Source organism: Myotis myotis, unplaced genomic scaffold (genome assembly GCF_014108235.1).
Source record: "Myotis myotis isolate mMyoMyo1 unplaced genomic scaffold, mMyoMyo1.p scaffold_m19_p_2, whole genome shotgun sequence".
NCBI lineage: Eukaryota > Metazoa > Chordata > Mammalia > Chiroptera > Vespertilionidae > Myotis > Myotis myotis.
The window spans coordinates 186,096,570-186,112,588 of NW_023416324.1; the positions used below are offsets into that span (position 1 = coordinate 186,096,570).

General features: G+C 39.7%; 1 protein-coding gene and 1 non-coding gene across 8 annotated transcripts in view; one reads left to right on the top strand and one right to left on the bottom strand.

Moving 5' to 3' along the window:
* Positions 1–455: 455 nt before the first annotated feature.
* PRKCI (protein kinase C iota) overlaps positions 456–16,019 on the bottom strand; it is a 76,695-nt gene continuing 61,131 nt past the window's right edge. For 4 of the 7 annotated variants that reach the window (XM_036347871.1, XM_036347876.1, XM_036347877.1 and 1 more), the window contains 6 exons: positions 12,646–12,733; positions 9,515–9,640; positions 8,200–8,279; positions 5,801–5,890; positions 5,361–5,476; positions 456–959 (listed from right to left, as the gene is read on the bottom strand). In XM_036347871.1, coding sequence (XP_036203764.1) covers positions 872–959; positions 5,361–5,476; positions 5,801–5,890; positions 8,200–8,279; positions 9,515–9,640; positions 12,646–12,733 — 588 coding nt within the window. In that variant the 3' untranslated portion in view covers positions 456–871. The remainder of the gene's footprint in view (positions 960–5,360; positions 5,477–5,800; positions 5,891–8,199; positions 8,280–9,514; positions 9,641–12,645; positions 12,734–16,019) is intronic. The other 3 variants (XM_036347872.1, XM_036347874.1, XM_036347873.1) reach the window with 2 other exon arrangements.
* Positions 1,712–1,818, top strand: LOC118677895. The gene has a single exon (XR_004974612.1). It is a non-coding gene; the product is annotated as a U6 spliceosomal RNA (small nuclear RNA).

The window sequence follows — 16,019 nt, forward strand, 5'->3', positions numbered from 1 at the left end:
CCTCCTTATTTAATCAAATCACAAAAGCAACTGTGAGATTTACTCTCCAATAAGAAATAAATATTACCATTGCACTTTTTTTATATATCCTTTAAGTTTCTATTTTTCGTTTCTATATACTGAGAACTTTTCCATTCAGCTACATCGTGGATCCTTTGAACTACATTTGTTAACATTCCAGCTAAAGTTCTGGCTAAAGGGACTAGCTCAGAAACTAACCCCTCATATACAAAAGAACTCAAAAACAGCTAATGATTTGGAATCTGATTCTTAATAAAATGTGCCTAACTTTTTCCTCAAGAAGAATCTGTATTCCCCAATTTTTAGCAAGTAATACCTTTTTTATTGCCAGTCAACTTAACAATTGCTACCTTAAAAATCAGTAATTATCCAAGGCAATGATAAAATTTACAGCTGAATTTTTAAACACAAAGAATTCATACACTAACAGGTAATATATTTTGAATTAATCTTTTTATTCCAAAATTAAATACTTAAAAAGAAGTATGACAAAAATCACAGAGAGGCTTATGATGTAATACCACCATGTGCCTTAATGCAACAGACACTCTTTTTAAAAGCAGTGGTAAGTAGTTTCTTCAAAGGAAAAAGACAACTTTGTTACTCATCAGTAGGCTGCTAGACTACCAGTATAAATGAATTTTGACACGATTGTCTGGAAACTAGTCTCTTTTTTTTCCCATAGCTAAATTTATATGTAATAATTGACTCTTACAGTCAACAAATACAAGTTATTGAGCGCTTTTTTGTAGTTGGCAAATATCAAATGGTTCATCATATCCAGGCTGGTAATGAGTTTTCCATGCATTAAATGGCAACACGAGCAAAATGCACAGTTGAGAAACGAGGATCAGACGCATTCTTCCGCAGACATCAAAAGAGGATTGATGTACTCAAAGCCTTCAAACTCAGACTGATCAATCTTCTTCACAATATCACTGTTGGAACAAAAGTAAATTAATTTCCATAATCAATATTTCTTCAACGTATTTAAATGGTAAAATAAGATTAAGAAACAAAAAATAAGGCTAATTTATGTTAATTATGGAAAGAAGTTTTACAAGTTTTTAGATTAATCCCAAAATATTTTCTAGAAGAATCAAGAGTCCTGAAAAAAACCAAAACAGGCTAAAAGACTCGCAAGCAACTTTAGAATCAAAAGGTAATCCAAACTGAAGACTGAGATTTTAAAAGGCACAAGTTATCACAATTCTAGTTCATCTTAACTTTTGACCTGAACAACATTCATAGTTACAGGTAAACATCCAGGTCTGAATTAGGCATTCAATTTAGTAGTCACCTCAATAGCCAGACGGAATATATGGTGAAGAGAAGGCCCAGAAGACGTTAACCAGAAGGGAAAGGCAATAGGAACAAGTACACGGAGAGACCTGGACTTAAGGGAGAACGCCACAGACAGGCAATGGGTCACGGGGGAGGGGGAGGTTGACATTCAGTTACACTGGGCTTCTAGTTAATACATGAGGAGTGAGTAGTACTAGCGAATATTTTAATACTTCAATGTACACATCTTACTGCAAAGCACAAAGTTACACAGGATATAGTTTCTGTCCTTCAAGGAGGGAAGGTACCTTATAGAACAGAAAGCTACAAGAGAAAGCAGTACCTGCTAAGTTTCATATAGGACAAGCTAAGTCCTGTGATAAACACATTTCTAAAGAAAAGTGTAGTGCTTGCTTCAGCAGCACATACACTAAAATCAGGAGGGTCCAGGGAAGATGAGCATGGCCTCTGTGTAAGGGTGACATGCAAATTTGTGAAGCGTTCACATGTTTTGAGAAGTACAGGTTGGCAGTTATAGAACAGTCATGGGGACGTGGAGTACAGCAGGGAAATACGGTCAATAATATTGTAACTACGTATGGTGCCGGTTGTCTAGCCTTTGCTGTACACCTGAAACTGATACAAATGATACTGAATGTAAACTGTAATTTAAAAATTTTTTAAAAATCAAAAAAGCAAAACAAAACAAAACAAAAGGGTGACTTCTAGCTAGAGAAATTAAAAAAAAAAGAAGCATTCATTTAGCAAACACTTACTGGATGAAATTATGAAAGATTATGCTAGGTCTGGGGAAATGAAAGTAATTTTATTAGAGTTGGAGCACGGGAATAGAAGAAGGGTATTAATGTGGCAGATGATTCTGGGAGGGAAGTAATGGCTAGCTCAGAGAATCTAGTGATGTTTACACTATGGAGTTTCACCTTGATCCATCCAAGACTGGGTTGCATTTGAGAAAGCTCTGAAAGATGGGGAAGATTTCAACAGATAAAAATTAAGGAAGAACATAGAGGAAATGGCACGAGTAAAGGTTAGCAGCACACTATCAGGGAATGGTGAGTAAGAGACTAATCAGATCACAGCGTTTGTGTTAAAGTATAGCAAGAGCTATGGCTAGAAAGTTAGGCTGGAGCAGATGGTGGGAGGCCTTAAATGCTAGCCAAGAGGATAGATGTCATTTGCTAGGCAATGCGGGAGCTGTTAAAGGTTTCTGGAGTGGCACTTCATGAGGTGTACAGAGTGGGATGTGAAGTAAAGGAGTCCATTTAGGAAGGTGGCATAATATTCTAGGTATGATTTGAAAGAGATTTGAATTGGGTTTATGGTAATGCAAATGAAAAAGAAAGATGTGATGCAAATGATGAAGTAAAGGAAAAACAGACATGGACGTGGCAGATGAAGGTACCATACAGGTTTTTAATGGAAAGGAGGAATCAATGATCCTGATACTCTGAATCCGAGCGCAGGAATGCACAGTGCTGCAATGAGCAAAAAAGGCAAATAAAAACAAGGAATCACTGAGAACAGAAAAAGAGACCATAAAGAGTCATTACTTTGATTTCAGACTTCATATGTTTGAGGTGCTTGTCTGACAAGCTAGGGAGGTGTTGAAAAAGCGAATGGAAATGCAGCTCAGGATAGATACCAGGGCGGTGGCTAGGTTTAGAAACCATCATTCATTTATTCTTCACAGCAACCTTGTGCAGTAGGCAATACAAGAAGAAACAGGCTCAGAGAAATTGTGCAATTCACACCCAGGTTACCCAGATGGTAAGAGGTGGCGTCTGAATTCAAATTCCTATCTTTTGATTAAACCCAGTGCTCTTTCTAAAACACGATGCTGGCCGAAACCGGTTTGGCTCAGTGGATAGAGCGTCGGCCTGCGGACTGAAGGGTCCCAGGTTCGATTCCGGTCAAGGGCATGTGCCTGGGTTGCGGGCACATCCCCAGTGGGAGATGTGCAGGAGGCAGCTGATTGATGTTTCTCTCTCATCGATGTTTCTAACTCTCTATCTCTCTCCCTTCCTCTCTGTAAAAAATCAATAAAATATATTAAAAAAAAAAAAAAAAAAAAAGCTTTAAAACACGATGCTGTCTGAAATAATGACTTTGGTACATATATATCTCTTTCTTTTAATAGTAAGTTTTTTTGCAAAATTGGCCTAAGTTTAGATCAGTTTTGAATGTCTAGTACTTAGCATAGTGCCTCTGCTCAATAATTGTTGGCCACGTTAGCTGGGAGTCCTTTTTAATAGCTGGTATCCATGCTACGGGGCTGGCTGACATCTCCAAGATACAAGCTGCATACAGCAAAGAGAAGGCTGGCGTGAACAGAACCATGAAGCACCCTAGTCTCAAGGAGGGGACAAGGGAAGAAAGGTGACAAGCGGTCACAGAGGTGAAGTACAACCAGGATGGGTAGTGCCAACCAAAGCAAGGCCATGAGTACCAAATGCTTTATAGACATCAGGGTACACTGGAACTGATCAAAACATGCCTTAAAATTTAGAAAGTAAGAAGTCAATTCAACCTTCAAAAGCTGAAGGAGCAGGTTAAATTGTGTTTTTAAAGTGTTGGCAGTAAGAAAGTGCAACCAATGTTGACTATTATGAAGGCATTCGATAGAGATACTGCTTATTTTTCCTTTACCATGAGCATCTATTAACTATCTTTGAAAAAGCTTGCAGATGAAAAGAAAATAAGGGAAGAATGTGGTGGTTCAAAGAAGTGCTAAGATTCACGAGAAAAAAATTAGGATATCTGAGCATGTTTAGAGGCAGAGAGAAAGAAGCTGAAAGAAAGGCATTAAAGAAGGTGGAGTAATGGAGGCAACTGAGTAAATAAGATCCTGGAGGAAAATAAGGGAACAGGTCTAGGAAAATAGGAGAGCACTTCTTGCAAAAGACAGATAGCTTTCCAAGAATGGGGAAGAAGAAACAGGTTGAGAAGAGTTAGACAGCAATTCTGAGATGTAAGTACCCTAATGACAGCTGAAAAGGGAGCAAGCTCACAACAGGGAGGTCTTGATCCGTGCAGTCAAGTTAAGGCAGAGTTAAACCATTAAGAGTGATAGAGGCAGGGCTAAAATGTACAGACAGTTTGGAACAGCTGCAATGAGGAATGTGATAAGAATTAACAAGACATAAATGTCTGCCGAGCTGTAAGAGCCTCCTTGAAATGAGAGAATGAATCTGTAATGACAGGTAGAGGATCAAAACATCCCCAAATTATTCCAAAGATATTTTTACAATATGTAACACGAACACAAAAAAATATATATATGAGCCCTAACCGGTTTGGCTCAATGGGTAGAGCGTCAGCCTGCGGACTCAAGGGTCCCAGGTTCGATTCCGGTCAAGGGCATGTACCTTGGCTGCAGGCACATACCCAGTAGGGAGTGTGCAGGAGGCAGCTGATCGATGTTTCTCTCTCATCGATGTTTCTAACTCTCTATCCCTCTCCCTTCCTCTCTGTAAAAAATCAATAAAATATATTTAAAAAAATATATGAGATCACTGTTGGCTGGATGTGATAATTTGATATAATATTTTTAAAAAGCAATTTGGCAATACACATCAAGAGCTTTAAAATCCATACCCCTTGATCTAATTCCCTTTCTAGGAATCTATCTAAGGTCATACACAGGAACTCGAAGATGGTCATCATCGAAATGAAAAACAGTGCAGCGCAGTGGAAACAGCACAGGCCGTAGCCACTCATATTTGGGTCTGAATCCTGGCTCTGCCCCCTCACATCGGTGTAACTTATGCTTAACCTCTCTGAGCCTCAGTTTCCTCATCTGTAAAACGAAGATGATAATAACTAGGTTTACAAGGTTGTGAGAATTAGAATGCATGTAAGTCAAAGTAGAAAATGCCCATTATTGTCATAATTTATAGTGATATAATAGATTCAATACCCAGTAACTCAGTGGTTAGATAAATTATAGTGTAATCTGATCATGAAACATTATATAGCCACTCAAAGTGGGACCGTCAAAGAACTCCGACGCTATTTCAGTCTATGGAATTACTTACTCATCATCTGGAGTGAGCTGGACAGGTTCATTAGTAAACTGAGAATCAAAGTTGTCCAAACCAAATTCCCCAGAAATATTTGGTTTAAAGGGAGGTACCACCTGCTTTTGCTCCATCTAGAAAGACAGATTGGATGACAGTTCAAGCCTGCATTCTTGGAAAAATCCCCCTCTACATTCCTCCTCTGCCCAGAGGTTTCCCAGTCTTATTAAAGTGAGTCCCTAGGTAAGGTGCCACAACACCATTCACAGTGAGGGAAGTAATTTACAAATCTGAGCAGTGGTGCAGGTCTCAATATTACAATCTGTTCCATGTTAGAGAGAGGTTTTTAAGTAATTTAAGCTGTGATACACTCGTTTTTCAACATTCTTTCAAGGTAATAAAATTTGGCCCAAGATAATGATGAAACCCATCACAGAAAACAATCACAATATACATACCATATCCCAGTCAACATTGCGGAAGAACGGGTGTCCCTGAATATCAGCAAATCCTGTTTGAGGATGACAACCCAATCGTTCCTTTGGGTCCTATGGTGGAAAGAAATGTTTCAAAAATGGGTGAATATCAGGCTTTAGAATACATGATCTTTGTGACCTGTGTTTTGTGTCTACTATATGATACCTTTATTTCTGAAATCAGAATGGTCTACCTTTCCTTTCTAGAAGGTACAACACTAGGTTCAAATGAATATCTGAAGCTGTGACAAGAAAGATTTCCTCACGGCTTTCTCCAGCTGTCATGTAATTAAAGTGAAGCTGCAACCACCCATGCTAAAGAGAAATGGGAGGGAAAATAGAGCAGCAGAATAATTTAAGCAGCATTCAGCTATGTCTTTGCCATGGGTTACAGTGACAAGTCAAATTTTGCAAACCCCCAAACTTCACAAGTTTGTTCTTAGCTCAATTTAGAAGCTCTATGCCCAATTACAGCAACAACCTATAATTTGTGTACAATAATGATACAACCTTCATCTGAATCACTGGACTGAGAAGGGGCCTATAACTTAGCTTATTCATTACTGTGAAATGAAAACATGTTCCCAGTCCCCAGCCCCCCAATAAAAGGCATTTTATTTTGCATATTAACACCTCTGACCTTCACTTTTCACTGTTAACGTTTATGTTTCTAGTTTAAAACTTTCCTCATATAAAGCACTCACCCTACATAATAAAAGGTTAATATGCAAATTGTCCCCTCGGGAGTTCGACCGCTCGCATGACATGCACTGACCACCAGGGGGTGGCGCAAAATGAAGGAGGGCCCCGACCAGCAGCCGGCAGCCAGGGGAAGGAAGGCCCTGATTGGCCCTGATTGCCTAGAAACCCTACCCATGCACAAATTTCATGCACCAGGCCTCTAGTTTAAAATAAGCTTCAATTTCTTATTTTATTAAAAGTCATCATTATCTTATCCATTTATCTTAGAAGGTAAATGCACATTAACCTATAATTTGATTTGATTGCCAAGATCATTGTAACACAATCAGAAGTATGTATTTGGTCTTTGTCCCTGGTTGGACCCAAAGTTTCTAAAACCCTTTTAACTTCCTGAGTGACAGGAGTGTCTTTTGTTATTCATAACAAGTCCCTTTCAATAATTCCTGAATTTACCCTAATAGGGTGACTCTTGGTGGGCCTCTAGATAGCTTCAGGATGGGGTCTGATTGCCAGAGGAACCAACCATGCAATTAAAGGGTTGGGACTTTCAGCCCAATTTCCAGAAGGACTACAAATTGAGCTCAATCACCAATGGCCAACGATATAATCAATCATGCTTATGTGAAGGCACCTCCATAAAAATCTCTATATCATGGGGGTCACAGAGCTTCTGGCTGGTGAACATGTCTATGTGCCAAGAGGGTGGCACACCCCAACTCCACAGGAACAGAAGCTCCTGTGCTCAGGGCCCTTCTGGACCTCACCTCTTCGTCTGGTTGTTCCTTTGTAATCTTTATAATACACCAGTGATAGTAAGTAAATGTTTTCCTGATTTTCTGTGAGCCATTCTAGCAAATTATTGAAACTAAAGTGTGTGTGTGTGGGGGGGAGGGGGACCCCCAATTTTATAGCCAAGTCAGACAGAAGTGATACCCAATACTTGTGACTGGCCTCTGAAGTGAGGGCAGTCTTGCAGAATTGAGTCCTTACACCTGTGGAGTCTGATGCTAACTCCAGATAGTTAGTGTCAGAAATGAAGTGAAATATAGGACACATAGTTGGTATCTGGAGAGCTGGAGAATTGGTTGTTGGTGTGGGAAAAAACCTATACAGTTGGTGTTATAAATGTTATCAGTAATAACAGTTCAAAATCATAACTTTAGATAGATCCTAAAACTATAGCCTACCATCTACAACAAACAACTGAATGCATTCAGATTTGTTAAGAGCGAAGAAGATTCATTTCTTCTGAATGTTATCTAATCATAGGGTTTTTGACATGGGAATTTGTAGAGAACACGACTGCCCCAAGTGCTCAATAAGTAAAGAGATTCTATGAATATGAATCCAAAGAAAATTGAAAATAAGAGCAGAAAGTATAATTAAGACCATCCCCAAAGATGTAATTTTTCCTTGAGTACACAGTATGTATCATTTACATTGAAAATAACATATGTAATATACAGCTGGGAGTAAATTATTTTGGCAAATGGAAAGGACAGTTCATCTCAGTATCTAATGTTGTCAAATTACTCTTTGGCGAAGAGACAAATTCCAGATGTAACTGAAAAAATTACATCCTCTGATATTTTGGAATTTTACATTGCTTCATCCTCTACTTACCAGTCTCATTTATATAGAGATAAACCACTAAAGATTTTTTATACAGGATTTTATACCTTGTTGAGAAAACTCTTCAGGACACTTGCAGCTTTTACAGACAGAGAACGTGGTATTCGAATTTGTTTTTCCAAAATAACTAGAAAGATAAAATAATGGCATTATATTTAACTTTTACATGGCTTTAATCTTTACATTTTTATTATGAGATATTCAAGGCATTTTAGCAGAAAAAAATAAGACATTACATAGACTGCTTAAACGTCTCTGTGTACTTTCCCACCCCCATTCCTCTCCGTTTTTAATCATTTACATGCCTGTTTTATCTTTGACTACCTTATTGTGCCTTAGTTTCCTCATCTGTAAAACTGGTAAAAATAATACCTGCTTCACAGGTTTGTAATGAGGTGTAAATGAGTTAATATCTGGAAAATGTGTGGCACATATTACTATTTTGGATTTGACTGGACATTGCCAAATTATTCTTCAAAGATGTGTCGATTTCACTCCCGCCAGCAGTCTATGAAGAATTCCAGCTGCTCCACATCCTCACCAGCACTGGTATTAACAACACTATAAATTTTTTGCCAAATGCATGGGGTATGAAAGAGTCGTTCATTAATGTTTTAATGTGCATACCCAACCACTAGTGAGGCTGGACATCTTTCCACATATTCCATCGCCATTTGGATTTGCTATTATATGAAATATTTATTCCTATTGTGAGTCCTTAATTATTAAATGTAGAACTTTATGGCAGTCTTCCCACTTCTTTGGACTGTGTGTTGGGGATCTGTACTTATCTGCTTCTTTCTGTTCGGTTCAACTCTTTGCATTCCCAATTGTGGGGCTTTTATCTTCACCTTTTGATACCTCTTATCTTCTTGGTACCCTACTTTTTCCCATATTGTTCTTGAACTTATGTACTTGGCCTCGGGTTCATGTGAAAAGACTGTCCTCTCTAGCCACAGGATTTCTTCCCCCAATCTCTGTTTGCAATATACAATCTGAAGCAAACTGTTTCTGAGTGTGAGGCGGTAACTGGCAAATGGAAATGGACACTACAGAGGTAGAAAAGGTGTATAAAAAAAGTCAAAGCTTCACACATGAAGGAAGACATTCTCGAGATTATTTTCTCCTTCCTTTTTTTTTTAAATTTATTTTTAGAGAAAGAGGAAGGGAAAGGGAGAGAGAGAAACATCGATGTGAGATCAAAACAACCATCAGCTGCCTCCTACACAGTCCCTACTGGGGATCGAGCCATCAACCCAGGTAATGTGCCCTGTCCGGAACCAAACTGGCAACACTTTGATACACAGGACGACTCCTAACTAACTAAGCCACACTGGCCAGGGCTATTTCCCTCTTTCTTACCTTGGAAGAGATAGTCCTCTGTGTTTTGGTCAGGGTTATCAGAGCTCCCAACAATATCAAATGGAGACCTTCCTGCCATCATCTCAAACATTAGTACTCCAAGAGCCCACCAGTCAACACTGAAACCTTCAACAGAGAAATTTTAAATTATCCAATCTGCATTCTTAAACGTCATTAATTTGAGATTCATTTTATTACATAATAAAAAATAAACATGAGAAAGTAAACTCTAGATGCATTATAACCATCATGACAGGCATAGAGAATTGCAAGCATATTTCACTTATCAACAAGGGGAGGTACCTGAGAAGTAACTTTAAAATTAAACTATAAAAAAATAACACATTCAGCTTCTTTTCTTAAATAAATGTGTAATTTCAGACTCATAGCCTGTATCTAATATTTTGTTCTGTTGACATAATTAAATTGCATTTGAGAATAACTTTCCTGGGTCTAAAACTTGATCTTCTGCTAGCTGATTAAAGATTCTTGAAGAACCTTGGAATCAGATTATGAGCAGTGGTCAGAAGTACCCATCCTCCAGCATGAGTGTGTGTGTGGGGGGGGGGGTCCGGGGGGAGTTTGAGGGTTAATGGGAGGGATGAGGACACATTTGTAATACCTTAACTAATAATAAAAAAAAAAAAAGAAGTACCCATCCTCCTTTATATCTGCTGAAACAAGAGGTCCAGAACCAAGGCAGCCATGCTTTAAGATAAAGCACGTCTTAAAGATATCCCAAGAAATCTGAACAATCTTCCAGAGGCTGTTCTGGAGTCATATGGATGACGTTTAAATCCCTACTCTGCCACTTCCCAGTTGTATGACCTTGAGGAGGTTACTTAAACTTTCTATACATTAGTTTCCTCGTCTGTGAAATGGGAATTAACAGTGTTTATGTCGTATCAGAACCAAGATGGCGGCATAGGTTAACGCCGGAGTTTGCTGCCTTGAACAACTACCTCAAAAGTGAAACTAAAAAACAGAAGGGACATCACCCAGAACCACAGGAACGTTGGCTGAGTGGAAGTCCTACAACTAGGAGGAAAGAGAAACGCATACGGACGCTCAGAGGAGGCGCAGTGCTGAAGTCAAATTCTGAGGTGCGGAGTGCGCGGAGCAGGCTGGCGGCGGAGGGCGCGGTTGGCGTATTCAATCGGGAGGGAGTCGCAGACTCTGAGCTCCAGATACGGGCGAGTCTTTAGGGACCCAGATTCAAACGGGAGAAGCGGGACTGTCTGGCTTCGGTCAGAGCGAGTGCAGCTTTCTCTCCGAGGTTTGCAGCGGGTGCCGGGACTCAGAGAGGCAGAGCCCCTGGGACAGGACTGAGAGCCGCCATAACTGCTCTCTCCAGCCCACCCTGTTGATCCTGTTCGACCCGCCCCGCCCAAGCCCTGCACAGAGGCATTTGCTGGATAGCCTCAGGCAAAGGCTAGATTCGCACCTCCCTAGAGGACAGAAGTTCTCTCACTGCAGACACAGCTGATTCTCATAGCCACTTGGCCTGGAGGTCAAACCCTCCCTGGAATTAGCTACAACAATCAAGATTTAACTATAAGACTGCGAACAAAGACCACTAGGGGGTGCACCAAGGAAGAATAACAAAATGTGGAGACAAAGAAACAGGACAAAATTGTCAATGGAAGATATAGAGTTCAGAACCACACTTTTAAGGTCTCTCAAGAACTGTTTAGAAGCTGCCGATAAACTTAATGAGATCTACAAGAAAACTAATGAGACCCTCGATGTTATATTGGGGAACCAACTAGAAATTAAGCATACACGGACTGAAATAACGAATATTATACAGACTCCCGACAGCAGACCAGAGGAGCGCAAGAATCAAGTCAATGATTTGAAATGCGAGGAAGCAAAAAACACCCAACCGGAAAAGCAAAATGAAAAAAGAATCCAAAAATGCGAGGATAGTGTAAGGAGCCTCTGGGACAGCTTCAAGCGTACCAACATCAGAATTATAGGGGTGCCAGAAGATGAGAGAGAGCAAGATATTGAAAACCTATTTGAAGAAATAATGACAGAAAACTTCCCCCACCTGGTGAAAGAAATGGACTTACAGGTCCAAGAAGCGCGGAGAACCCCAAACAAAAGGAATCCAAAGAGGACCACACCAAGACACATCATAATTAAAATGCCAAGAGCAAAAGATAAAGAGAGAATCTTAAAAACAGCAAGAGAAAGAAACTCAGTTACCTACAAGGGAATACCCATACGACTGTCAGCTGATTTCTCAACAGAAACTTTGCAGGCCAGAAGGGAGTGGCAAGAAATATTCAAAGTGATGAATACCAGGAACCTACAACCAAGATTACTTTATCCAGCAAAGCTATCATTCAGAATTGAAGGTCAGATAAAGAGCTTCACAGATAAGGAAAAGCTAAAGGAGTTCATCACCACCAAACCAGGATTATATGAAAGGTATCCTTTAAGAAGAGGAAGAGGAAGAAAAAGGTAAAGATACAAATTATGAACAACAAATATGCATCTATCAACAAGTGAATCTAAGAATCAAGTGAATAAATAATCTGATGAACAGAATGAACTGTTGATTATAATAGAATCAGGGACATAGAAAGGGAATGGACTGACTATTCTTGGGGGGGAAAGGGGTGTGGGAGATGTGGGAAGAGACTGGACAAAAATCGTGCACCTATGGATGAGGACAGTGGGTGGGGAGTGAGGGCGGAGGGTGGGGCGGGAACTGAGAGGAGGGGAGTTATGGGGGGGGGGAAAAAGAGGAACAAATGTAATAATCTGAACAATAAAGATTTAATTAAAAAAAAATAATAATAAAAAAAAACAAAAAACTGTTTATGTCGTATGATTGAGAGCATTAACTTAGGTAATATATATAAACTGCTTAGAATAGTGCCTAGTACCCTTTAGTGCTTGTCACTAATAAAATATCATTCAAATGTGTACCCCCAAATACTGTCAAAGTTCCACTGTCTCCAATTTCACAGTTTGGGCTTTAATGTAGATTTTAAGGGGATCAGGATAGCTTATACTATAAGATCAACTTTAAAATACTATAGTATACTATAATGCAATTTGTACCACATCTAACCACCCTTTTAGCACATAGCTAAAAATACCACCTATTAATTTATTACCATAATCTTCTCCTCTTAAAATTTCAGGAGCAATGTAATTTGGAGTACCACAGAAAGTGCTTGTTGTATCTCCTGGCCGTAATCCTTCCTTTTATAAAAAAGAAAAAAAGAGAAACAATAAGACCCAAAATGTTGTTTTAAATTCACCTCTTTCATTTCACCTATAGAAGCTCACCAACTGTTAAGCTTAAATAAAATATCACTAGCACAGTTGCCTTTCACATTAAAATCATGGATTGAAATAGCTCAAAGAAAATCTGTCCTCATTAGATGTTGATAAAAAATCAGTTCAATTACGATAAAAATTGCATTTAAAATAATTTATATTCAAGTTAAATTTAATAGAAAAAGTTAAATTATATTAGAGTAAAAGGAATTATATTTTATGAAGAAAAGAAGCACTTTAACCTTGCTTCCTAATATAACCACAGCTGGCATAATGATGTTTCTCTCTGGTTGTTCCTAGGGCATAAGTTTTTTCGGTTTTGTACTTTAATAGCTGCAGGATGGAGAAAATTAAGACAAGACCCAGTAATCTGTATAAAAAGAGAAACTACACAATAACAAATGGAGCAATCACCAAGAAATTATAACAAACTCTGTACGTGCCTAACAATACAGCCTCAAAATACAAAGAATAGAAATAGACAAAAGTATTAGCATTTCACAATCCCTGCTATGGAACTGAATGTTTGTATGCCTCCAAATTCATATACTGAAGCCCTAATGTGATAGGGGAAGCGGAGCCTTTGGAAGGTAATTAGGTCATGAGTTTAGAGCCCCCAGGATGGGATTAGTGTCCTTGTAAAAAGGGAAAGACAGCTAGCCCTGCTCCCCACCCCATGGAGGATGCACTAAGAAGACAGCCATCTGTAAATGATGAACAGTGCTGGCACCTTGACCTTGGACTTCCCAGCCTCCAGAACCATGAGAAACAAGTGCTTGTTTTTGAAGCCACCTTGTTTTGAAGCATCCCAAACTGGTAATACAATCCCTAATCACAACTAGAGGCCTGGTGCACAAAATTTGTGTACTTGTGTGTGGGGGGGAGGGGGTGGCCCTCAGCCCGGCCTGCGCCCTCTCGCAGTCTGTGAGTCCGGCTTCTGGCTGAGCGGCGCTGTCCCTGTGGGAGCGCACTGACCACCAGGGGACAGCTCCTGCATTGAGCGTCTGCTCCCTGGTGGTCAGTGCACATCACAGCGACCAGTCGTTCTGCTGTCGGGCTGAAACTGGCTCTCCAACATCCCCTGAGGGGTCCCAGATTGAAAGAGGGCACAGGACAGGCTAAGGGACCCCACCAGTGCACGATCGGGGCCAGGGAGGTTGGCCAGCCAGGAGAGACCGCGGGAGGGCTCCAGGGTGTGTCTGGCACAGCTTGCTCAGTCCTGATCAGCTGGACCCCAGCAGCAAGCTAAACTACTGGTCTGAGTGTCTGTTCCCTCAGGTGGTCAGTGCATGTCATAGCGACTGGTTGACTGGTTAACTGTCTGCCCCCTGGTGGTCAGTGCACATCATAGGGAGCAGTTGAGCGGCCTTAGCATATCATTAGCATATTACACTTTGATTGGTTGAACAAACGACCAGATGACTGGACACTTTGCATATTAGGTTTTTATTATATAGGATGATAGATTACATGGACAAAAAATTAGTAAGCACAGAAAGATTTGGACAAAAGCTAGAGCTGAAAAAATATATAAATTATGTATATAGAGAATATGTCTACCAATGTTTCTGTGTGGAGAAAGGAAGGAGGGAGAGAGAGTATGTGTGAGACTCCTTGCTTGCAAAATGGAGCAAGCTGTGCCAGCAAGCTGTGCCAATTATATATCCTTTTTAAGTACACGTGAGATACTGACCAAATACTAAGTCATAAAGGAGGTCACGGTTCGATTCCCAGTGACGGCACATGCCCTGGCTGTGGGCTCGATCCCCAGTAGGGGCATGTAGGAGGCAGCTGATCAATGATTCTCTCTCATCACCAATGTTTCTATCTCTCTCTCCCTTCTTCTCTGAGATCAATAAAAATATATTTAAAAAACAAGCAATAAGGTTTTCTTAAATGAAATCAACAAGATAGTTAAATATACAATTAAGCATCTGCTTCTTTTACTTTAGAAGCATGTAATTCCCTATGTAATTACAGACTTCTTAATGCTAATGACTACAAAAAATTCAACTGAATGTATGTACCTAGAATGTAACCATTTCCCAATGTTAAATTATATGGTAAAAATTCCAAAAGAAAAAAAAAATGGGGGGGAGGGAGCTATACATTGAAAAATCAAGCCTTCTTCACATTCCTGTCCGATACATCTTGCTCCAGCTCCCTAGAGGCAACCACTGTTATGAGGTTCTTAATGTGTCCCTAAGATATTTTAGACATAGCGTGTGTATTTTTCTTTAAATTTTACTCTATAAGCTATAACACTTCTATAAACATCTGGAAGAAATATTTAGTAATATGTTGTGACTCTAAAGATTATTTTGTGATTCCTCATAGGGATATATAAGCTATTCTGTACATGAAGAAATATGACTGTGACTTAAATTGTTTGGTACTATTAGCAATGACTTGACATATTGTTTAATAATAAATGACTTTCACTTTCAGGGCAAAAGTCAGAGGCAAGGGATGCAGTCTGTTAACCTATAACAGAGCTATGCTAAATCATGCACTTGTTGACTGAATTATATAAACGTAGGCCCATCAGCTAAATTATCTACAGCGTAACAGAGATGTTACTATTAAAATTCCCCTGCTGATAAATCCTATATAATAAAAGACTAATATGCAAATCAACCAAATGGCGGAATGACCAGTTGCTATGCAGGAGCTGCCCCCTGGTGGTCAGTGCATTCCCAAAGGGGGAGTGCAGCTCAACCAGAAGCGGGGCTCATTGCTGGCAAGCGCAGTGGCAGTGGTGGGAGCCTCTCCCACCTCCGCAGCAGCGATAAGGATGTCTGACTGACAGCAGGCCTAAGCTGTCAGTTGGACATCCCATGAAGGCTCCCAGACCGCGAGAGGGTGCAGGCCAGGCTAAGGGGGAATCCCGCCTCCCCGCCAAGTGCATGATTTCGTGCGCTGGGCCTCTAGTAAATAAATCATAAAATAGTCAAAGTTTTTCAGTCCATAAAAATCAATGTTCACAAAATATTTCAAACATAAGCCTGAAGATATTAATTCAAGTTTTTATATGCCTCTAGTCATCACTATTCTAAGCACTCTTTATATAAAAGCATCTAGTGAGAAAGTGAAGAGATTGATTAAATTAATGAAACCTAAAGGAAGTATTTCTGTAGAAACTACATAAAATTTTTTTAGTGTTTTAGATTTCCCAAGGAATTGTTACAAGAAAAAGAAATTCATCCAA